Raw genomic sequence first — 25,606 nt, 5'->3', positions numbered from 1 at the left:
TTAATATGTCTGATTATTGTGTACGTCGTTTTGACTCTTTCATAATATCTCTTTGCACTAAGCGAATTGAACTTTACCAATACCAAATTGCGCTAAGTTTGCTCCATTAGTTACCTTTCCTTTCTCCACAATGAGGTAATTGATTCGTCACAGGGTTGTATTTTACAGTTAATGATTAGCCAATTTTGTTTTTAGTAAACGATTCCCTTTAAAATAATGCTGTCAAGCTGCAAGGGATGATAATTATGTATTTATAGATCTATTTTTTAAAATTTGTTCGATGAATCCATAATAGGTGATTATATCCAAATAGTACTGCATTTTGTTTTGATATTTATATTTGTTTAGTTCCCGAAAATGGATTGAAATCTTGTCATCCTCTTGAGATTTATAAAAGCTGAACTTATATATCTTTCCAATATATTTTGTTAATGTTCTTTTCTTTATATATTTCAGGAGAGCCAAGCGCTCCGAAATTTGATCATTGGACACTCACTTCCTTCAATACCGTCGCAACTAGTGTTGAATTGATATAACACAGTTCAGTAAAAATGAATTCCATTTGTGACTAGCATGCAAGTAAAATAATAACAAAGAGCTCATGTAATTCAAACTCACAGTCTAACACTGTACAAAAAATATGTCACAATAGAAAGTGACAACTATCAAAAGACGAAATTGAATAGTGAGTTAGAGTCAATATTACAACCCACTGGATCATTTATCTCTTAAAGCACTAACAGGAGGTCCCTATAGCTAGGGTTGGTTGAGCACTCGCCTCACGATCAAAGGGACCAAGCTCGATCCCCGGGTGAAGTCGAGATTTTTTTCCCCGACTGCCCTGTCTGCCCAGCAGTGATTGGGGAGCTGGGTTTGTTAGATCTGGCGGAAAGTACAGTTTGACAGTCTATAGTCCTATCCAAAGGATAGCAAGCAATTGCTTTTGTCCGTTTCATGCCATAGAAACTGGGAAAATTATAAACTCCGTCTCCGTGGGTCAAATGGCTCTGATGGGCTAACACAAATAATAACCCATGTTTCAATTTCATTTAATTTGGTGATCGCCGCCTTGAATTGTGACGTTATTTAGGGCAGTTTCAGGCTATGAATTAATAATTCAGTGAGATATAAGCACCACTGTGGCTGGCATAAAGCAATGATAATAACTATGACGTCAACCTCGTTTTATCTATCATGATACATTAGTGCATTATTTTTGTCGTTGTGAATGAGTTGTTTTTTTTTCAACCTTGCACTCTTGCATTTTGGAATTCCGGACATTTTCCAGTTTGTAAGAGGATCAAAGTTCGGCTTCTAAAAAGCAGGAAACCAAGAAATCTTTTATTCCGATTGAAAGACATTTTAATCAGTTAACTGTCATACTCTTGAAAAAAAAACTCGTATTTTTTAAAAATTGGCCAGAAAACCAGTCCTTCAAAAATCATTTTGGCAAAAACTCTCAAACCTTATGAGAATAATACTAGTTTGAGGTCTTGTCATGCATTAGAAATTACATTGCTCAACTCAATGTTTTGGTGACCCAAATATTATTGACTCGCCTTAGGTTTTTCTTTTTCTTTTGGTCTTATAGTTGACTTAATTTTGGGAATTGCCTGCCGTTCACTTTTCCGCTTTATCCAGTACTACAATTTCTATATCCAGTACTTGCTGTAAGCAAAGCATTTCTTTAAATTTTGTGATGTACAAGAGATCAGAATGTGAAAATTGTCGGTTGCATTGCTACAAATGTGACGATTGTCCTATGGTTGGTAAGGAAAGGCTTAAGCAGACCTGCCAACTATGTAGAAACATTCGTAAAATTAGGAAATTTTTTGCTCCATTTTCAGAACTTGATGAGCATCTCTGTGTCATTAAATGTTCTTGAAAATGGTTTGATGCCAGACGACACTATTTTAAGGGTTTTTAATCGTGATTTGATCGTTGTGGTAGCAAATTGTTGATTTTTGAAGTTAACTCTAGAGACTACAATTTCTATCTCCTAAAAATTACGAATTGTTTAATTTTTCAATTAGACAGGTCTGGTTAAGAAAGGGAAAGTTCCTAGTCATATTTGACAACTGGGTCAAACTTGTTATAACATAATATTTCCTCATAACTAACCCCGACTGTTTTGTAGTCTGTCGAAAGTGCAGTTGTTGTTGGCATTTGAATTCAAATGAAAATATCTCCTGTTTGCGTGAACTGTAAATATAAGACCCTTATTTCGTAATTCTATTTTTTTCAAAGTTAAACACAAATTATTTTCGAAGAATTATGTATACACATTAAGGTATTCAAAGAAATAATAAGGGAGAAGAAGCAAGTCAACATTAAGAGAAAGACATTGCTTAGGGCGGAAGAAACATGCGTGAATAACATGACTGCAGAGAAGTTAGAAATAACGTTCAATTTATACGAATCTAAAAAACCATTCTATCACATTCCCAAAGGAAACCCCGTGGCTATAAGATGCGATTTCATAAATGCATTTAACCCATGCTAATGCTAATATTATTTGATTAAATGGAACGTGTCTTTTAAAACTTCCTAAGGCATGGCATGGACAATCGTGAAATATCGACCTGGATAATGGAAGTGAATAGTTTGTTTTACACTGATAGAAGGTTTTTGTTTTACTCTGCTCTGATAGAAGGTGTTTGTTTTACTCTGATAGGAAGTTTTTGTTTTACTCTGATAGAAGGTGTTTGTTTTACTCTGATAGGAAGTTTTTGTTTTACTCTGATAGAAGGTGTTTGTTTTACTCTGATAGGAAGTTTTTGTTTTACTCTGATAGAAGGTGTTTGTTTTACTCTGATAGGAAGTTTTTGTTTTACTCTGATAGAAGGTGTTTGTTTTACTCTGATAGAAGGTGTTTGTTTTACTCTGATAGAAGGTTTTTGTTTTACTCTGATAGAAGGTGTTTGTTTTACTCTGATAGGAAGTTTTTGTTTTACTCTGATATGAGGTTTTTGTTTTACTCTGATAGAAGGTGTTTGTTTTACTCTGATAGAAGGTGTTTGTTTTACTCTGATAGAGGGTTTTTGTTTTACTCTGATATGAGGTTTTTGTTTTACTCTGATAGAGGGTTTTTGTTTTACTCTGATAGAGGGTTTTTGTTTTACTCTGATAGGAAGTTTTTGTTTTACTCTGATAGAGGGTGTTTGTTTTACTCTGATAGGAAGTTTTTGTTTTACTCTGATAGAGGGTTTTTGTTTTACTCTGATAGAGGGTTTTTGTTTTACTCTGATAGGAAGTTTTTGTTTTACTCTGATAGGAAGTTTTTGTTTTACTCTGATAGAGGGTGTTTGTTTTACTCTGATAGGAAGTTTTTGTTTTACTCTGATAGAGGGTTTTTGTTTTACTCTGATAGGAAGTTTTTGTTTTACTCTGATAGAGGGTTTTTGTTTTACTCTGATAGAAGGTGTTTGTTTTACTCTGAGAGAAGGTGTTTGTTTTACTCTGATAGAGGGTTTTTGTTTTACTCTGATAGAGGGTTTTTGTTTTACTCTGATAGGAAGTTTTTGTTTTACTCTGATAGAAGGTTTTTGTTTTACTCTGATAGAGGGTTTTTGTTTTACTCTGATAGAGGGTTTTTGTTTTACTCTGATAGGAAGTTTTTGTTTTACTCTGATAGAGGGTTTTTGTTTTACTCTGATAGAGGGTTTTTGTTTTACTCTGATAGGAAGTTCCAATAGCTCAGTAGTAGAGCACTCGTTTCACACGCAGAGAGACCAATAACAACCCCTGGTGACGACGAGAAATTTTTGACCCCCCCCCCCCGCCCCCCGCCCCCCTTCTTTTTCCCCACCCAACAGTGATTGGGTATGTGGATCTATTTGATCTCGCGTACGATCCTTTGCAAATGACCAGCGTCCTATCCACAATTGTAACAAACAGTTGCAATTATCCGTGTCACGTTATATAAACCGGGATAAACTCCGGCCCCATGACCTAATGGTTCTGAACTACTATTACTACTATTAATCCTGATAACAAAATATGGAATACAATTTCATAATCAAATACGGCTATAAATTTGATTTTATGTCAGTTTTGAAAAATAATAATAATAATAATAATAATAATAGATCTTTATTGTCCATAAATATGGCAATTTGTCATTTAGTTACACTTGTTATAATGTTAAACGATAACTAAGATTGAACAGATATTTCACTCCTACTTATTTTCTCTCTCTCTCTCTCTCTCTCTCTCTCTCTCTCTCTCTCTCTCTCTCTCTCTCTCTCTCTTTCTTTCTTTCACACGTGCGATATACACAACATAAACATATTCATTTCGTTTTCAATTTGTGACGATTGTGGCAATTCGACACCAAAAATTATCATCATTATCAATTGGTCAGTTAATCTTACATTAAATAAATTAATCAGTTAATCAGTCAACGAATCAATCAAAATACAAAAGTTTTCAAAGCTTCTATGACATCAGGGAAACCCCCGAATTCTACGCTCGTCTCTGAAAGACCACTTAAAGCTGGCTTTACGAAATAGTTAAATGCTGGACGTGTTTGTTTGTTTTCTCACTTTGTAGATTGACTTAAGTCATAGCAATAATATTATCATTATTATACAGCACAAACTCCGAAACAGTTAGGCATTGCTTGATTTGGCGATTTAATTTTTAATAAACGTGAGCATTTATATAGTACAATAGTATCCATTAAACGTGCTCTAAGCGCTTTAGAAACAAAATATGTTTTCATGTAGAATTTCTAGCTTAAAGTTATATCTGTTAAAATAGACCTAGTTTAATAATTCACAACACTCAATGGTTTTACGACATTTACTAGATCTAGTCATAATGTGTGGAAAAGAAATGCACTGAACTTGTCGCCTCTAAATATTTTTGGTCAGTAAAGTCAAATCAAACACGATGTGTCAACAAAAACAACAACAACAAAAAGAACAAAACCATCCTAAATATTGGAATTAGGGATCTAAGGGGAAAAACGGACATTATTATCAATGTTTGGTCAAACCGGGCGCCCAAACGTCTATAGATAGTATGCGCTTGGCTAAGAAGCTCATAACATTGCCATCCGGAAGTATAACGGACCAACACACAAAACTATGTGTAACCTTGAACGTTTATACTCTGATTAATACAGGTCAGTGAGCATTACTCATAAACGCGGGTGGCAAAAAAACAATATAGGCGATATTACAATTTTTCCGACAAAGACAACAATGTTAACGGTCAGGTACTCATTTTACACCTGAGTACGGTGAGAGAATGTGAGAAAAGAGTCTTTTCCAAGGACTCAACTATGCGCAGGACGCGAGGCTCGAACCCAGGACCTTCCGATCCGAAAGCAGGTGTCATACCACTAGACCACATAGCCGCACAATAATCAGTGAGGCCATCAAAGAAATGTGATCCACCGACTCAATCTAGTATTATTCCGGAGAGAAACGAGTAAAAATAAGAAAGTTTTGTATCAAATGATGAGAAATACGAAGTTTTGATCTCTTCAATAAATTGTAATAAAAATGCTGCTGCTTTAAGCTCGAAGAATAAAATAAATAAAAATAGGAAATGAAATGGAAGTCTCAATTTATTCAATCAAGAAAGAAAATGTTTCGGGTTTCCCCTTTGTCAACAATATAAGATGAATTAAACACCAAAGAAGAATGAAAGATGTTTACCTTAACAACGCCATTTCCATATAAAATTACGTCATCATTTTGTTTGTTTGTTTGTTTGTTACGTGTGTGCTGACATGGTGTAAAATCAAGAACTCGCAATGAAAGCCAAAAGTCAAATTAAGGACTAAGTATTGCGACCTAGCAGATTTTCTTAGTATTAATTTGACTCAACGGGTAATAGAATTAGACTGAAATTTAAAAAAAAAAGGTTCTTAATTAATTATTGCTTTTTTCCATCCGCGTTTATAAGTAATTCTCACGAAACGGTATTAACCTGCCTATAAACGTTCATGATTACACACAGTTTTGTGCGTTGGTCCGCTATACTTCCGGATGGCAATGTTGTGAGCTTCTTAGTCAAACGCATACTATCTATTACCCGATGCAATCCGCCCCACAAATCATGTTTATAGATAGAATGCGCTTGGCTAAGATGTTCACAACATTGCCATCCGGAAGTTTAACAGCCCAACACACAAAACTATGTGTTACCTTAAACGTTTATAGTCAGGTTAATACAGTTTAATGAGAATAACTCATAAACGCGGATGGAAAAAAGCAATAGATTTGGCAGTAATACTGTGCTCGATGATAAAAATGTAACATTGACTTTTGGGAACAATGTTGATATCCAACCCTATTTTTAAAAAATTAAAGTATAGATTTATTGATTTTAATTGTAGTAGAACATTGTAGGCAATTGATCGATACAAAGTGAAATCGCCAAGCTCTTTCTCAGTAAACTTATCATTGATCAGACGCTGTCAAAGGACCGGAGACAGCTTGCTTCCCCTAACAAATAATGTACGGCCCCCATTTTGGAATTTAATTAAAATTTTGAACTCATATCATTTGGAAATCCACAGGCTGTCAATGAATTCTATCGTTTTGCTTTCATGCCTCTGTTATAGACTTTCTCTGTGGAATTTATACCCAAGTGGATATCGGTTGGGTTCATATCCGGACTTTAAAAAAAGCATGAGTATAAGAATGCTATAGATAGTTCGAAGATGACGTCACTCAGGTCTTTGTTATTGTTTTTTGCCATCCGCGTTTATGAGTACTTCTCACTAAACTGTATTAACCAGACTATAAACGTTTAAGGTTACACATAGTTTTGTGTGTTGATCCGTTATACTTCCGGGTGGCAATGTTGTGAGCTTCTTAGCCAAGCGCATACTATCTATAGAAAGAACGAAACTCACGTCACTCAGCTCTTTGTTATCGTTTTAGCCAGCCATTTTATGAGTTGTTCTCACTAAATTCTATCAATCAGAGTATAATTTTAAGGTTGCACACAGTTTTGCGTATTTGTAAGTTTTATCCGGCAGGCGGATGTTATCAGTTTTTATTTTGGCTAAACGCATAACATCAATAGTGTGACTCATATCCATGCTAACCCCATTGCTGTAGGTCGACGACGAATCAATTTTATTGCCTTGACAACTACTTAAAAAACTGATAAAACACAATAAAACAATTAGTCTACAATAATAAAAAAAAGAGCTAGCTACATTGCATTCTACAAGATTAAATTTACATAGAGTTTATCCATTCCTATTTTATAAAATTTATGAACATCAGCAAACATTACGGAATTTTATATCTATCAATAAAATGATAAGTTTACGGCTTGGTCATAAAATGGGAGAAAAAAATTAAACTAGAACAAAAATAATATAAAGAATAAATAAATAACAAGTGAATGAATGAATGAATGAATGAATAAATAAATAAATGAACAAATGACAATGATAACAAAAATGATAAAAATAATTTTAATAATAATGATAATGAAAAAAAAATATTAATAATAATGATAATAATAATAATAATAATAATAATAATAATAATAATAATAATAATAATAATAATAATAATAATGATGATGATGATGATGATGATGATGATGATGATGATGATGATGATGATGATGATATGATGATGATAATAATAATAATAATAATAATAATAATAATAATAATGATGCTGATGATGATGATGATGATGATGATGATGATGATGATGATGATGATAATAATAATAATAATAATAATAATAATAATAATAATAATAATAATTCTGATAGCGCATTGTTGAGTTTTTGGAAAAGAACCTTTACCCCACATTGTTTCATTATAATATGTTAACCGAAGGCAATTACGAGCCTGAATTAATATTGTTGTTATGGACGATATTTTGCGTTGGTTTGAGAGTATTTCCATTGCAATAATGAACCCATAACAATTAATATTATCAGACCTGCAAACAACCATACGTCAGTTACAGGGTGTAATGCAAGTAATTACCTCTCAAGTCCCAGGTTTGAAAGTTTTTGGCAAGATGAGGGTTATTTTTATCGATCGATATTTGAAGGACCAGATTCTGGCCAAATTTTAAAATACGTGATTTTTCAGAGTTCAGTGAGAAAGAGTGAGTTTTGTGTCTTTATGTTCAAATGATTTACATTTCTTAATTATTCTGTTCGTTCTGAATTTAAAATGTATTTTCTTCATTTTTCTACTTCATTCCGAGATAATACCAAGCTAATATGGTGGGTCACATATTGAGATAATGACGGTGTGTATTTGTGACTGGAGTGACCGGGATGGAATGGGGCAAAGATATACGCATGATGTAGGGCGAGAGGGATAACATGTTTACATATTAATTAACTTCTTTAAGATACCATAACATAACAATTTAAACGTAATCCTGTAACAGCTATGACCGTACATATAATTTAGTCTAAACATTATTCAGAAACCCGATTTATTACGTTCGCAAGTTATATAAGAAATAGGTACGAAGTGTGTATCCTTGCTCTGTGAGCAAAACAAATGGAACTATTTTTGGACCCAACGGAAGAAACCTTTTTACAGGTTTAGAACCCATGTTCTGTCGAAAGTCTGTCATTCATTATTAGATTTCACTAATGATATGTTGCGTGTCCTGGTCGGACGGATATTGGGGCCGTTGATTAAGTGAATGAAGTCACCGTTGAGAGAGGAGGATGCAAGTCGATATTATGGCAAAGCTGAACAAACCAGTCATAGATAGCAGGTGAAAGTGGCGACCGCTTCGTGATTAGGTAATTAACTTGAACAATTTTACCAGATATCTAGTTCTCATATTATTATTTCACTAACTCGTGTGACTTTGTTTCTGTTCCATAATTCGAAATTCAAAATTTTAATCTGATGCAGTGACCGACCCGTTGGTTTCGACAGGATTATCTTTCTGGTAAAATGGAGAAAAATTCTTTGCCTCGATACATATTGTCCAGTTTATTAAGATCAATCCTCTTGCTCTGTTATTCAAAATATGATAGAATACAAGAGCAATAGTTGTATATAAAAAAGAGCGAGTAAATTTTACTCATATACATTGAAATAATACAGAACAATTGACGTTTCGGTCCTTGAACTTATTTAGGAACTAGGCAAAATTCGCAAAAGATTATGAGAGAAAAAAAAATTTAATAATGAAAGCGATATGTTTATTATAGTATTATAGCGACAGATTATTATTATTATTATTATTATTATTATTATTATTATTATTATTATTATTATTATTATTATTATTATTATTATTATTATTATTATCTCCTTCCAGTAATGTTATGGCTCTGAAATCGCGTTTGATGATTAGATTTGTAAATCATAATGTAAATTACTTCCACATCAATGCTAAAACGTCTGGGCTTTTGTCCCAATATGATACTGATGCCATCCAGCAAACACGTCTGGAACCCAACTAGTACCCCACTATCCTTCTGGTGGTGAGAGAAACGCTTTATGTAAGTTAGATTTAATTTATCAGTCTTCCGCGTATGAGTTTATTTCTTTGTAAGATAAGATAATATATACCTCAATGATCCACTGTGAAAATTGAAAGTTGATACATAGGATCAATAAAATATATCTTATCTTATCTTATCCTTTCTTACAAAGAAGCAAACATATAACTAACGGGTGTAAAGTACAAAGTACTATGTCATAGTTTCTTTCACGGCGAGAAGGAGAAAGCCATATTTGTTGGTTCCCCATTTCGATCCCCCACTCACCTCAAAGTTTTTATTTTATTTTGTCTTCAAGCACATCGCTACCCTTTTCAATTCTTATTTTATCATCAAACCCGTATCAAAGAGACTAAACATGTACACAATAACATAATCACACAAAGCAATCACATAATCACACAAAGCTTTTCACACCCGATAATAATTATGATTATTCTCCGCGTGCATTCCGTCAGGAAATATTTTACTGATGTGTGTACAGGGATTTCCCTACATGGTTCAAAGTCACGTCAAGACTAATCAATGACGTTGTGACAAATCACTTGCCAGTGGATTGGAAAGTCTTGATTCAAATTTCAGTGGATACAATGAGATTTTGTGTGTATGGCCCCCGTAGCATTGGATCCGTCCCAATGTCCAGTTGTTTAGAAGTCTCATAACCCAAAATGATAATGGTCAAATTGTTATCCAAAATCAACGCAAAATATTGTCCAATACAAACATTTAGTGGATATTGCGCTATATATAAGCTCAAGTTTGTTTGTTTTCAAACAAGCTCAGAAATTAATTCGGTGATCGGATTTCAAATATGTAAACGTAAAACTGTCGACACAGTCCTGTTTTAGACTGATTACAATAGGGAACGGACTTTAAAATAATTAAAAATTGGGTTCAGAAAGAGTGATGAGAAATAATGGGATTAGAGAAGTACCAAATGAAAGCAGATAACAAACAATTAACACGGTGTCAGTGGGCCAAACCCGGGACCGAGCTGATACGTCAACTACCGCCTGGCTGAGAGAGGAGACAGCGATCGAACGCATTAGCTTCAAAGTTTATTCAGTCTTAGGCTTTCGCCAATAAATCAACATTTTGATGACAACATGCATGAAAGTGGGAAAAAATGGTAAATGGAACCAAAAAAATAAACTGATACACCACACAAAAAATACAACAATCGTATTACCACCGATACAATAATAATAATAATAATAATAATAATAATAATAATAATAATAATAATAATAATAATAATAATAATAATAACAATAATAATAATAATAATAATAATAATAATAATATTAATAATAATAATAATGATAACAATAATAATGACAATAATAATAACAACTATAATAATAATTAGCATAGAGCCACCCGGATACTCAGTGGTACTTCTCTTGCTCTTTAATCATCATGATTATTGATACAAATGCCCGTTCTACACTGTTTGTGATTTGAAAAGAGCGTGGAGCTAAAAGTTTTAAGCTTTCATCTCGCAAGGTCCCAGGTTTGAGAGTTTTTAAGTCATTAAAATCGATCGATATAATTTGGTGGACGAATTTCCTGGCCATATTTTTATATATTATGTGCCTTCCCAGAGTACGGCAATTTACTGGTTAAAAACGACATTATATCAGACTTGTATATCAGTAGACACAGTCTGTTGATAGCAATATGAGAGTAACTGTATCTAAACATCACAATTCACTACTTTAGTAAAAAAAATTAAAAGTACGTACATCGAGCAATAGAAAATTGTAAATATATAAAGAATGCAGTTGACTTCACTCTGCTTTTTGTCATTGTTTTTAGATCGCCAGTTGGGTTATTAGTTCTCACTAACATAATACATCAAGCAGACGTTAAAAAAAGTTACTTATTACATCCGGTGGGCAATATCTTGACCTTTTTACTTAATTAAAAGCACGGTATAAATAAAATGATTTTAGAATGTTTATATTTCCGAAGTGGACCCAAGGTCGTCCATATATTAAGCCAATCCTTCTTTTAATTCGGTCTTCAGCTTACTAGATACACCAACTAAATGACTATCATGTTTAAAACTTTATTTTGCTGGTAGATCTAGATTAGTTAACAAGATTAAGTTATGACGAGTAAAATCTAATAGCAACAAACGCTCAAAAGGTGTGCAATCTATCACATCAAAAATATGAACATTTAATGACTTTAAGATTTTAGTAAAAATTATGAAGGACCGAACTCAAATTGATCCATAACAGCAATAAACAGTTATTAAGAGATTATGACAGTCGTTCCTTTGATTTCATCCATATAATTTCACAAAAGGTCACACTTTTTCATTGTTATTTTAGACATTTTAAAGGCGCCTGTGGCATCGGACAATCAGTGTATATGAAATGGTGATATCTATAACTGTAATGAAAACGTGACTGCAATTTAGAAAAGTGATGCTCACGCTCTATTGGTGAAATACAGCAAAACTCCTAATCATTTATTTGTTTCTGTTTTTAAGTAAACAAATTCATTTCTCAAATTGAATTTTTTTAAATTGTCATCGTTTATTAGGAGCTGAGTTCTGGGAAAGATTCATTGACTCTAAAAGTTACCAATAGTATAATATGTACAATGCCTCGCAACTTAGCATTTGAATACCTAATTATATTACTAGAGTGCAAGGAAAACATATCCTTTTGAAAACGAGTCATTTTCAAATCATTCCGATCTAAGGAAACATAAATATTGTTTTCAATTTATATTTGAATACGTTGTTCTCCAAATCATTAACTCGTCCTACAAAATCTCGTTCTCTATTTTATAACAACTACAACCACCACTTTGTTAGACCACAACTAGAGATTTCTAATTGTGATCAGTTGTCTCATTTGGTAATGTATCGTGATGGATCTGATGCTTAAGATTGAAGTAGAAGCTTAACATAATATTTAAGTTATATATTTGCCTATATTTATTAGAGTTGGTTTCTTTCTTAATCTAAAAAAAATAATAGATAAATTCACAGACCATTTTGTCTTTTTTTTTTCTTCTCATCAATTTTCTTCATCGTCGCCAGACATAATGACAGATTGATCCTATGAATTACCATAGAAGATTATCATTTTGTATTAACTTGTTATCAATTAAAAAATAAAACATTTATACGATACAATAGACAATGTCTAACCAAGTCCCCAACAATACATTTGGATTCTACGAAGCATTATTGACCTCTAACCTTACCGACGGCCTCTACGTCACTACCACGACAGTAATCATAGAGCCATTGGAAATGAACACAACTACTACGATCCGAGTTCCCGTGACAAAGACAAGTGTGAATTTTGGATCGATGACCCGAAATGAATATCTCTACTATACCCATGTTTTCACTTGGATTAAAGCTATTGGTAAGTTTGGTGTTCCATTTGAAGATAAGATCATTTAGGGTTTGTTTTTTTCTCACGAGGTTGAATGGATAAATAGATAAATAAATAAACTTTATTCCTCCATAAGGAAATTGGGTTGACAAACATGAATTTCAAGTAAGAATAAATAGGCGCTATAAAATATATTGATATAGAGCTAATTTCATAAAATAATGTGCTAAATAAAATGAAAATAAAACTCAAAATGCATCTAGGGGTCTACGCTATTAATACGAATGTCAATCAATAAAAATGTAGAGCTATAAGTTGTGAGAAAAAAAAAACGGAATTAATTACGACGCTATTTCAATACGAAGTAGAACCCCAAAATATATTCAAATATTTACAAGCAAAAAACCCCAAACTAAACCTTTAGTTAAGTCTTGCTTTGCTAAGTTTAATTTTTTTTTTAAATTATTTATTTGGTTAAGAAACTATGTCGGTTATACCAAACTCGTAGAAAATCATGATATCAAGTTCCAGATTTGCATCCGGTTGAAAAACGTTACAAATGACCGATAGCGACGACGTCTGGAAGAAGTTTACAGCTTCTAACAATGCTACATAATTTTCAGTACGAGCAGAAATCATATTCTATTTATTTTTATAAGGGTGTCATAACGTTTTACACACAAATAGAGTTAAATGAGTCAATGCAAAATAAAATGCATGGGATCGACTCACGATTCAAGACATTAGAAAATAAATTGAAACATTGGAAAATATGCGGGATCGAAAGACCACTTCAAAATTTGAGATTTTCGTCCAAAATCTTCGTTTATGAAAACACCCGTGGAATTAATATTTTCAATATATTTTTGGGGGAAAAATCGTATACATAAATTTGACTAATTGGGTTTAATTGTGGTAACATTTCAGACGTATGATTTAATTATTTATCGTCTGGCTGCTTATATAAACTTTTCTCGCCAATGAAAATATGTGTATGATAAAAACGAATTTCGCGTAAATCTATCTTTTTTTATAATTGATAAAAGAGAGTATGATAAACTTTCAAAAGAAAAATGACGAGTACTGAAATACTACAGATCACAGTTTGGAGTTTAAAAGTATTATGCTGGTGTCTCTTGTTATACCATCCTGCAACTTCTCTGGGATATTTTAATATCATTTTTGGACAACGAATGAGAAGCAACATCACTTACCTCTGTTCTGTTACGAAGAAATATAATAGACTTTGCAGGTTTTGGAGCTCGATATGGATAAATTAAATGTTATTATTATTATTACTATTATTATTGTTATTATTATTATTATTATTATTATTATTATTATTATATTATTATTATTATTGTTATTATTATCATTATTATTATTATTATTATTATTATTATTATTATTATTATTATTATTATTATTATTATTATTATTATATTTTATAATCATTATCATCATCATCACTATCATCGTCATCATCATCGACATCATTATCATCATCTTCATCACCATCATCATCATCATCATCATCATCATTATTATTATAATTTTCATTTTGATGATGATGATGATGATGATGATGAGGATGATGATGATGATTATTATTATTATTATCATTATTATTATTATTATTCTCATTATTATTATTATTATTATTATTATTATTATTATGATTATTATTATTATTATTATTATTATTATTATTATTATTATTATTATCATTGAAAATTAAAAGAAAAATCAATGATTTATATTCAGGCCTATAAATGTACTTTAATACAAAGCTAATTACAAAACAGTCCTTTCCTGCTCTCAATTGTTTCTGAAGATTTGCCTTTATATTATATTCATTTAAAATATCATCAGATAGTTTTGTTGGACGTTCTATCTTCTTGTTGGTTAGCAAGAAACGGTCATCAGAAATAATGTAGTAGAGTACCGCCACGACAATGCGTGATGTTTACGCAGTATCGGACACTTCATCTAAAAATCAGTGACGTGACTGTGTTAACGTAACGCATTTTTTCATGCTCATCACGAGGAATAAAAGTATGTATTGTTATTGGATACGTCAATGAGTTCCATGTCTGAAACAGTCGTTAGGAATTAATCTCATAGCAGGGCTTTGTAACAAATGTATCTCCAAGTCGTCCGTATTTTTCCCATTTCATAAGCGATTCATTTACAATTTCCCGAGGAGTCAACATACTAGCAGTGAAAATATTATATCCATTCAAAAGTGGTCAAAACCCAGTTCACTTTGCAAAATAGGAGGTCCTCTAATACGCTACCTCGCGCCAAAGAAATGATACTATATGAATAGTTATCTAGATTAAAATCGACCACAAAACATTTTGTGCGTAAAATTACTGGATTGAAGTCACAAAGAAGTGATTTCAAGACATTCGAGTTTCCAAGTTCAAACCTTTATTTTGCCTTTTGACCATCACCACAAACTTATTGGTTTACTACTGGGCGCGTTCTTATGTAGAAAGAGTAGCACTTAGTGACTGTGGTAAAGGACTTGTGAAAATTGCTTCTTATTTGAATATACCAGGACATTCACAGATTAAAATCACGCCCCCTTTGGTCAAAGTCTTGGTTACTTGTTTTGATTAGGACCACATCCTTCAGTCTCAGACTAGTTACTGGAATTCCTTCATTGTCGACAAAATGGCAGCCATTGTTGTGAGATTGAGATAGCTTCGATATGGAAGGGAAATACGTCGATTATGAAGGAAAGCCGCAAAAATTGTTCCGTTAATATTGGCAGTGGTTTAAAAAATAAACTATGAGAAAATCATAGAAAGTCAAAATTATAAATAATTGTGAGTAGATACTCCATATACAAAACTACTCTGATCGGACTCTGGAGTTTTGAGTGTGAATTCCACCCGAAACTCGAAGCAGGTTTGAAGAAAAAAAAAACGATTATAAAGTATAATAGAGAGTTATTCTACTGGTATTGAGACTGACTGAAATAATGTTTTAAAAGTATCTTTCATCTGAAACACACTTTCCGTTTTGTTTGTTTTTGATTTTGTTTGCTTGAGTTGGGATTTTAAAAAATCAATTTAAAGGTCTGGTGACAAATCAAACGGAAGCAGGTGTGTTAGTCACATGACTTGATCCATCATATGACTAGTAAAATAAGTAAAATTAAAGTAGAAATAAGAAACGAAAGGAAACGAAATCGAAACCGATGTACTTTGGAAAAAAAATGAAGACTGATATCTCACAAGCACTGAATAAAGATTTAATCAACGTCCCTCTACACCCAGTTTTATGCTAAAGCCGGGGTCGGAGACTAAAAACCGTTCATAAGAACAGATTTTAGTCACTTGCTGACAAGAAAGTCTTATACTAGGCCAGTAGACTACAATGATGTCCATGGTCGATTGTCAATTCTATATTTAGGACAATGAAAGTTTCATTGAAACTCAAATGAATTGAACCAAAACAAAAACAAACAAAACAGAAAGTTTGTTCTGATGGATCACATTATTTCAGTCAGTTACAATGAGAGCAGAATGACTTTTGTCTCTACTATCCTTTCTAATAATGTTATTGAGTTGCTCTTTGACGCAAACACTGCGATTTCGAGTCTCTCTTTACTCACAACTTGCGAGCCGATTAGATTCAATTTTTTAAATAGTTTTTACTCACAAAAATATGTAATTTCGACAATCTGCAGTTATATTATAGTTTTTTTAAGCCAGTTTCAATAACAACTGGACACTTTTTGCCTCTGTCATTCGCAAACGACGTTCTTTCCTTCTGAATTGAAGCTCTCTCAATCTATAAATAGCTGTTATCTTGTCGACGCCATGATGTATCCTAGTAACTAGTCTCAGACACAGATTGAAGTCTGGCCTCAGCAATTGACTAAAACTTGGCCAAACTTAGTCCGAAGGTGTCGTGATTTTAGTCTGGGACTGTCAGCTCACATGAAATCCGATTTTTTTTCATAAAGTCAGAGACTAAGCGCTAGTCCGCGTTATGAAAACGGGCCCTGTTGTAAGGTCGTGATGTTTTGTTTTTTTGGGGGGGTTTTTTGTGACCCCCGCTTCAACTTGTCATTATGTCAATGTGAAACAAATTTCAAACGTTTAGTTTAATGTGAACACAATCCAAGTACGAAATTTGAGAGTTAAGTTGTTTTTAAAACGTTATTCATCCTTCTCAATGGGGTATAATAGACGTGGGTCTGACATCCGAACCTCGTTATGTGCCTAGTATAACATTGTTGTAATGGACAATATTTTTCGTCATTTGTTCAGATTTCCATTACTACAATGAGCCCATAATGTATTTGGTTATCAGACCTGCAAATAAGTGCACGTTACGTACAATAAATATAAATTTCTCAAGGTAGCTCATCGGTATTGGGAACTCGTCCGAAACTCCAAATGCAGGAGTTCAAAAATACTACGAAGCTGGATTGACTTGGTGGGACACATTCGGTGACATCTAAATAGGGAACAAGGATAGTCGCGATGTACTATGTGCTTTCCTTCTGATTCCAAACTCCCTAGATGTGGGATTGGATACTCACAATGTTTAACTGGACGTCTGATACTAAAGCTATGATGCTTTATGTTTCAAACCCAAATATGCTCTTATCGTCAAAGAAGATGGTGTTCTTCGTTCATTCCCCTGTTACGCATAATTTATATCTTGTCCTACGAGGGTCTGGTTACACACTTCTAAGAAACACCATTATGCTCTATCGCCTCTTCAAAAATAGAGCATTTGTTTGATTGATTCATATGGACAACGGAGTATCTAGGATCAACGATAAATCAAAGATTCCAAGACAAGGATAGATTTGAAAGCAACTTGGTTACGGGCAATAGACAGGCAGAAAGAAAACCTTGCAAGAGTTGACCTCACTGGCCCATAATGGGATGAGTTAAAAGCAATCCCCGGCTCACAATTTGAAGGGACACCCCCCCCCCAACCTGATGTCACGACAATCTTACAGTGATCAAGGCATCGTAATCAATCGGCCACTGACGCCTTAATACTACATCAACAAGAAAATGAATTATGGCATTAATGGCGGAATGATCACCGAGTGTTGAATCGAATTCAGACGAGTTAAAAAAAAGAAAAGTATTAATTATTTATGTTATATAGCACTTATAGTCTATACTGATTATGATCCATACACTTAACAACATTGATTTCCCCCCTGAGGGACAGCAGCAAGTTGACAAAAGCTGACTTTTAATTGACATTAACTTACTCGAATTAGAAAAAGCTAGTATTTAAAATACGATCGATTAAATATTACATATTTGAATTCATTGCATCCAATAGAAAATATCAAAACAATATATTATCATCGTGTATTTTTATATTGAAAGTAAACATGTCAGTGACTCAGGTGTATTTTAATTCTGCAATGACCGAGCTGTGATACACTTGACGCCAAGACATGTCATGTGAATTATATGTCCCCAAGAAGATTCCATCAGCTTGGCACTTGCTTGTAGATCGTACTTATTTCCAACGCTACATATCAAAATTATTCATGATGTGATTATCGTCATTTGATGTATAACTCATACGTTATACGGACCGTATTACTATATCTCTCTATTTTGGACAAAAGCACTCTGTTTTAAACCTGTGATATTATGTTTATTGAATTTTATAGGATATATTTTGATAAATTGTCTTCAAAGTTTTATTAAGATCTATTTTTTTCTCTATATGTGTTGTTAAAGGATGTGTACACATATGCCGGCAGTAAATAAATATATTTGAATTAAATTCAATTTAAACTAAACCTAAGACATATCATAAGACTTTCCTTCGATTTTGAATATTTTAAAATATATCCATTACTTCCAAAATATTCGGCTACCAATAAAATTGATAAAGAAATGCCTTCCGACAATTGATTGGTTGGATGATGGTTTCATATTATAGTACGGATGGCTTAGGTCAAAGGCGTTTTGACAAGCTGTGAAAACAAACAAAAAGGTTCAGGTCAAATATTCTCTGATATAATCATAACTATGATCATATATCACATAACGAACAATCAAATACATAACAATTATAAACTTATTCATCAAATACAGGTTTTAAGTTATGTAGCTCCCTGCCAATGGCATTATTGAAGTGATATTAATGGCCGATGTATTAACTGTCCCTATAATTTTAAAAACACCGAAAGGTTGTAGAACAATGTGTGTTAACAATTAATTTTGTATTTGTCTCCTTGTAAATGTTACATGGGAGTACGTAAAAAGTGTTTTATGGTCAACGTGGTCAAAACTTTGGCAATTTTATATAACTGTATGTATAAAACGACGTCGTATTTCCTCTTTCAGCATTCCAACTTCAGAAAAGAAGTAGACCTCTAGACATTTACACACCATATTCATAATAAATAGGATTCAATGAGAGGAGTTCAAAGAAAGAGATCAATGTTATATCTTTAAAGAAACAGTGCTATAAATAAGAGAATTGTTAAAGTTCAAATGGAAACAATATAGGATTAATATCGTTTAAATTAGCGTCCCAATGTACTCGCTTTTTATTGTATGATAATATATTCCTATTCCAGGCCAACCAATATCAGTGTTTTTCTTAGTGGTGAGTGCACTGGTGTTCATGAAACGAGGAATGTGGAATTCTTCTACGGGTCTCTTGGTAACGCTCAACCTGGCGGAAGCTTACAACGTCTCTTTGCTGTCAATTTATCAGGTATGTGAAGGTTTTACCTTCAGTAGTAAATATGCGTATGCTAAAGGCCTATGCGGGACACATCCATTAAAACTAAAGGACACAAGAAATAACGCCAGCGTCTCTACTGGGATTCGAGTCGGACGGAAAATACCAATCCAATGTTTTGTGCGGCTATGTGGTCTTGTGGTATGCCACTCGCTTTCGGATCGGAAGGTCTTGGGTTCCAACCTCGCTCGGCGCATAGTTGAGTCCTTGGAAAAGACTTCTTACTCACATTCTCTCACCTTGTAAAATGAGTACCTAGCCGTTAACAGCGTTGTCTCTGTCGGAAAAAAAGTTGTATTATTGCCTAACAGGCTTCATGTCTCGTTCTTTATGTAAAGCGTTGCTGTTAGTCTGGGACCCTTTGTAAAGCGCTTTGAGCACGTTTAGTGGATATTGCGCTTATAAAAGCTCAACTTTATTAATGTGATGCTGGGTTGACCCCAACTAACACGTGTCCATCATTTAGTGTGTTGAATGTCATAAAATTAAGTGACTCATTATCTTTTATAAAAATGTAAATAAAAAACACAAACAGATACACTCTTTGGTCTGTATCAGACTATTCTACCTGACTACCATATTCCGCTGTGATAAAGATCAATCGAAAGTTATAAATTCCAAGAATTATATTGGGTCAGTTGAACGTTGCTTTTACCAACACTGTTATTAATCTACTACTTCTTATTTATTCGAGTGCAATTGTATGATTTTTCAAATGCAAGATTTAAAATACGATGAAAATGAGTTAACACACTTTATGAATAAGCCATTATTATCTGGGAACCTCACACTTTGATGTGGTAGTTATGGTGCATAGGAGAGCTGCCAGATTTGCAACAGGCCGGTATGACTTCATCTCAAGCCTAAGTGACATTCGTAACTCACTCAATCCTATAGATTTGTGCTACATTTCAAAATGGGAAAAGTGTATTAAAAATGAGCATATACAAAGATAGTTTTATTCAACTGCCATTAACATGTAAAAACTAAAAACATATGATACGACGCCTATAATATGTCTCAGAAAAATAGGCATGGGGGAAAAGTAAACCGGGTAAACTACGAATATAGTCGGTGTTAGGGTTGAGTGAGTTAATGAGCTAAATTGGGAGTCTCTTGGGTCAAGTAGAAAAAGATCCAGATTATCGATGCTATATAAAATAAAACTTATGGTGATAAGATAAAACGTAACTCCCTAGAAAGTTCAAACCCGGACTTCAAAAAATCGATACAGAGGACGAAAACATCTTAATCCCTATCTTCTGCACCAAAAACGAAAGAAAATTTTCTTTCTACCCGAGAACAAGAAATGAATGGAGCGACCTCCCAACTGGAAGAACTTACACCCTCAACGGCTTTCGATTCTTTCATAAAACGCATGTTCTAAAAAGTTAACATTTTGTAAGAAAATTTTCCAACAAAAAAAAGAATAAAATAATTATGCATAGATAGGTCATAATCTTTATTTTGTTGAAGATTATAATAAAGAAGAAAAAGAAGAATAGATAAATGGCTGCACAAACCTGGCAAGGTTGGAGGCTTTTTCTCACTTCTGCACTCTATTCAATCCACAGATTTGCAAGTTGGCTGACAGTTGTTTTGATTCTGAAGTGTACACCATATTTCGGTTGTATTCATCCACGTTTGTTGGAATTGCCTGTCGGCGTTCTGTCTACATATTCAACTGTTTGGTATCGGTACAACGATTTCTAGTCGTTGCATTCCCAATGAGGTAAATGGAACGATTACTTGTGATAGGAATCGCAGAAAAATAAGTTCCTTTTTACGATTCAAAGCTTCTTCTTCTTCTTCTTCTTCTTCTTCTTCTTCTTCTTCTTCTTCTTCTTCTTCTTCTTCTTCTTCTTCTTCTTCTTCTTCTTCTTCTTCTTCTTCTTCTTCTTCTTCTTCTTCTTCTTCTTCTTCTTCTTCTTCTTCTTCTCTTCTTCTTCTTCTTCTTCTTCTTCTTCTTCTTCTTCTTCTTCTTCTTCTTCTTCTTCTTCTTCTTCTTCTTCTTCTTCTTCTTCTTCTTCTTCTTCTTCTTCTTCTTCTTCTTCTTCTTCTTCTTCTTCTTCTTCTTCTTCTTCTTCTTCTTCTTCTTCTTCTTCTTCTTCTTCTTCTTTCTTCTTCTTCTTCTTCTTCTTCTTCTTCTTCTTCTCTTCTTCTTCTTCTTCTTCTTCTTCTTCTTCTTCTTCTTCTTCTTCTTCTTCTTCTTCTTCTTCTTCTTCTTCTTCTTCTTCTTCTTCTTCTTCTTCTTCTTCTTCTTCTTCTTCTTCTTCTTCTTCTTCTTCTTCTTCTTCTTCTTCTTCTTCTTCTTCTTCTCTTCTTCTTCTTCTTCTTCTTCTTCTTCTTCTTCTTCTTCTTCTTCTCTTCTTCTTCTTCTTCTTCTTCTTCTTCTTCTTCTTCTTCTTCTTCTTCTTCTTCTTCTTCTTCTTCTTCTTCTTCTTCTTCTTCTTCTCTCTTCTCTTCTTCTTCTTCTTTTCTTCTTCTTCTCTTCTTCTTTCTTCTTCGATTACTACTACTACTACTACTACTACTACTACTACTACTACTACTACTACTACTACTACTACTACTACTATACTACTACTACTACTACTACTACTACTACTACTACTACTACTACTACTACTACTACTACTACTATTACTACCATTAGTACTACTACTACTATACTACTAATACAATATACTAATAATACAAAATCAATAAACAAGCTTTGAAGATAGCGGATTCATCTCCTTTTTAACATCATACATTATCCATCGGTTCAAACCGATTCTGTGCTAAAAATTGATTTTAGGGTCAAATTTGTAAAATTTGCGTTGATTTTATATTTCTTTATAGACAAGGAACATTGTCTTAGATTTTTTTAATCAACAAAAATTCCTCATTATTGTAGTAGAGACATTTATTCTTTTTAAAATGTCTTTGGACCTAGTTTGGCCCGACATAATCCCGTTCGAGACGATAACATATCACATAATATTACTCTTCCAGTACAGTTCTAAAACATAGTGGTTTCCTGTCATTATCAATTTTTAAAAAATTGTTTATAAGCCGCTCAGCATTAAAGTTTTCAAAAAGTACCACTATAATTCTTTGACTGATCATTGGTAATTAAATTGGCTCTTTCTCGCAATTAACAATGTATTTCAGCCAACATGCTTAATAATGAACATTGGGAATGGAATTAGCGGTCACGCGTGATTGATTGTCCCACAGCGGAATGGTATTTTGGGAAGGAACATAAAATTTCCATTTTCTTTGACATGGCTGAGGTTGAGTATTGTTCTAACTGAAGAGAACATTATGGTTTACGATAATTCACAAATAGCCAATTCTAATGATTTCATTTAGTAAGGTGTGGGAATGAACATTAAGGGCCATGCCGTTGTACATGTTTAGCAATAATATGTCAAAAGATCGAACCGTAAACACCATTAGATACACAATTAAGGAATCACAACTCATAACATGCCAGGTTTTTTATTAATAATACTGGATACTTCTACTGGGGTTACAAAACAATATAAATGTAAAATAGACAACGGCGCTCTTTATACAACCCTGATGAGGGGATAGAGCCACACGATAATATCAACATTTATCTCCAGTTACATTATAACTTATAATGACTATGACACGGTTGCAATAAACAAAGTATATACAAAGATGTCAATTTAACAATCTGACACCTTGGTAAAATGAATCAACTGACCTATCCCATAGGGACTTTTTTAAATTTACCAATTGCCTACCCATGTTTGAAGGGGTAAAATTGGATTCTTTTGAAAATAAAAATGACCTAAAATATTGCATATGGAAAATGTTCCTTTTAATAAAATTTAAAATGTCGAAATTTTATAATAGTAAGAGACCCCGCGTGAAAATAAAGCACCTCTGGGTAACAAATAAAGAATCCTATGGTTTATTTTAAAGAGAATAATGAATCACGTCTAATTTCCCGGGCACATATGGACTAAGCGCGTACATTTTGTCTTCATGACAACATAGACATTAGTGAGATTTTAAAAGTAATATTATAATTTATAAATAATAGTCCGAATTCTACTGCAGTTATGGAAAGAAAAAATGTCTTGGAAAGTGACAATAGTTTCGATAACTTTTGTTAGAAGTAATTTTCTTTTTCTTCTATTGTTGCAATATATAATATATACGAGGGTTGATCAAATATTAATTGTTGCTCTGATTACCAGGGAATGTTTGGAGTATCGTGAAATGTTGCACACTTACTGTTATTTATCTTCATGGTCACCATTTAAACTTGTTGGATTTTCTTATCTTCCCATGACCTTGAAAAGTGCTGGGTTTTGCCTTAAACCAGTCTTTTAAAACATCTTAACGTTTTTGTGTTTTTTTTCATCTTAAAAATACTTGCCTTTATGGTCTTTCTTCAATGTAAGGAACATAAAATTCTGAAGGGACCAAATCAAATGAGTAAGAAAAATGAGTTAGGATTTCAAACATACAATATACTGTATCTGTAGTTGACACTGTGGCGTGGTGAGACGTTGTCCTGCAAAAGCTTCTCTGGGTTTTGAACCGTATCGAAAGTTGTGAGTCGTATTCTCCGTACATTGTGTTTTGTTCGTTGAAGATAGTGGTAAGATACCCTTCATGTCCCCAAAAACTGACGAGCATGATCTTTGTCACATAGTGGCTTCTCTGTGCCTTTTTTGGGGGCTGATTCTTCACGGGTTTTCCATTGCTCTGACTGACATTGCATCTTTGAAGCATATTGGTAAAACCAGATTTCATACACAATTTTTCAGAAGTTTATCTTATGCCAGTGCCTGATCCCTAATTTGTAACAATGTGAAATTGGATGGACTATACGAAAACAGATAAAATGGATTTTTCGGGTTTCCCTTTTATCAGCAAAACAGGATGAATGAAACACTATAGACGAATGAGATGATGCTGTAGTGGCGTTGTTAACAACCGGTACCACTAAATTATGAACCATGGCACAAGATCGCTAACACTAGAAAGATTGCAAAACAGATTTAATGAAACACAACAGAGGCATTACAGTCAATTTGACTAAAATGTGACCCGCCGTTTTAAATTGGTATTCTGTCTGGGTGAGCGATTGGGTAGCTGGGTCTTTTAGATCTGGCGGAAAGTATTTTTGCGATAGACTCGAGTCCTTTCCAAAAGGTAGCAAGCAATTGCTACAGTCCGTTTCACGCTATGGAAAGCGCGATGAACTTAGGCTCCACGAGCCTAATGGCTCTGAATGAGAAGAACGAAAAACAGTTTCTTAAATTGCAATAATCTAAAAGAGATTATTCTTGTTCTGCCCTGATTGTTTGAAATTAAAGTTTACTTTTCTACATCTGTTTCACTCCGACATAATACCATTTTGAGTTGCCGGGTCACAATTATGAAGTCACAGAGAAGTGAGTTTTTTAAACAGTTTTCTAAATTAGTGCCATTTCATATTTTAGGCTGACACAGACTTTTCTCTTCTATTTTAGGTCGAAAGACTGGACCGTTCTTCACAGACCTAAAGCCATAAGTGCAGTTGTGCTTTTTCTCATGCTGCTTGCAAACATCTACATCCCATTCAAATATGAAGTGAGCAAAGGCCGATCAACGTATAGAATAGGATTCTCACAACTATCACGTGATAATGAAGACATCTTTAAAGCTGTGAGCACAGCAAACATGTAAGTGTAAGTCTCGCATTTTGACATAGATTAACCAGTTAACTGCTATACTCTGGAAAAAGACGTATTTAAAAATTTGGCCAGAAAACTCGTCCTTCAAATATCCATCGATTTAAATTATTTTTAAATTGACAAAAACTTTGAAACCTGGAACTTCGCGAGCGAGAATAAATATATCAATAAAAAAAACTAATCATCAAATTCATATTTTAAGTTATGTCGATTGCATTTTTGAAATGATTTATACTCTTGGAGTCTGGTTGCAGTTTTCACACTGTTCCTTAAAATAATTTTGTTTTTGCCGAATTACTGTAGAAGAAGATATTCGAA

At 33.4% G+C, this 25,606-nt stretch overlaps 1 protein-coding gene across 4 annotated transcripts in view; it reads left to right on the top strand.

Moving 5' to 3' along the window:
- The first annotated feature begins 451 nt into the window (after positions 1-451).
- Positions 452-25,606, top strand: part of LOC144966514 (uncharacterized) — a 33,606-nt gene continuing 8,451 nt past the window's right edge. The window contains exons 1-5 of one of the 4 annotated variants that reach the window (XM_078903139.1): positions 452-545; positions 12,527-12,860; positions 19,417-19,556; positions 21,158-21,315; positions 25,085-25,276. In XM_078903139.1, coding sequence (XP_078759265.1) covers positions 12,629-12,860; positions 19,417-19,556; positions 21,158-21,315; positions 25,085-25,276 — 722 coding nt within the window. In that variant the 5' untranslated portion in view covers positions 452-545; positions 12,527-12,628. Of the gene's footprint in view, positions 580-12,526; positions 12,861-19,416; positions 19,557-21,157; positions 21,316-25,084; positions 25,277-25,606 lie in introns of all 4 variants that reach the window. The other 3 variants (XM_078903136.1, XM_078903137.1, XM_078903138.1) reach the window with 3 other exon arrangements.

This window comes from Berghia stephanieae, chromosome 2 (assembly GCF_034508935.2).
Source record: "Berghia stephanieae isolate SIO BIC M18660-M18661 chromosome 2, UCSD_Bste_1.3, whole genome shotgun sequence".
In the NCBI taxonomy this organism is placed as follows: domain Eukaryota; kingdom Metazoa; phylum Mollusca; class Gastropoda; order Nudibranchia; family Aeolidiidae; genus Berghia; species Berghia stephanieae.
This window is presented reverse-complemented; position numbering and strand designations above follow the sequence as displayed.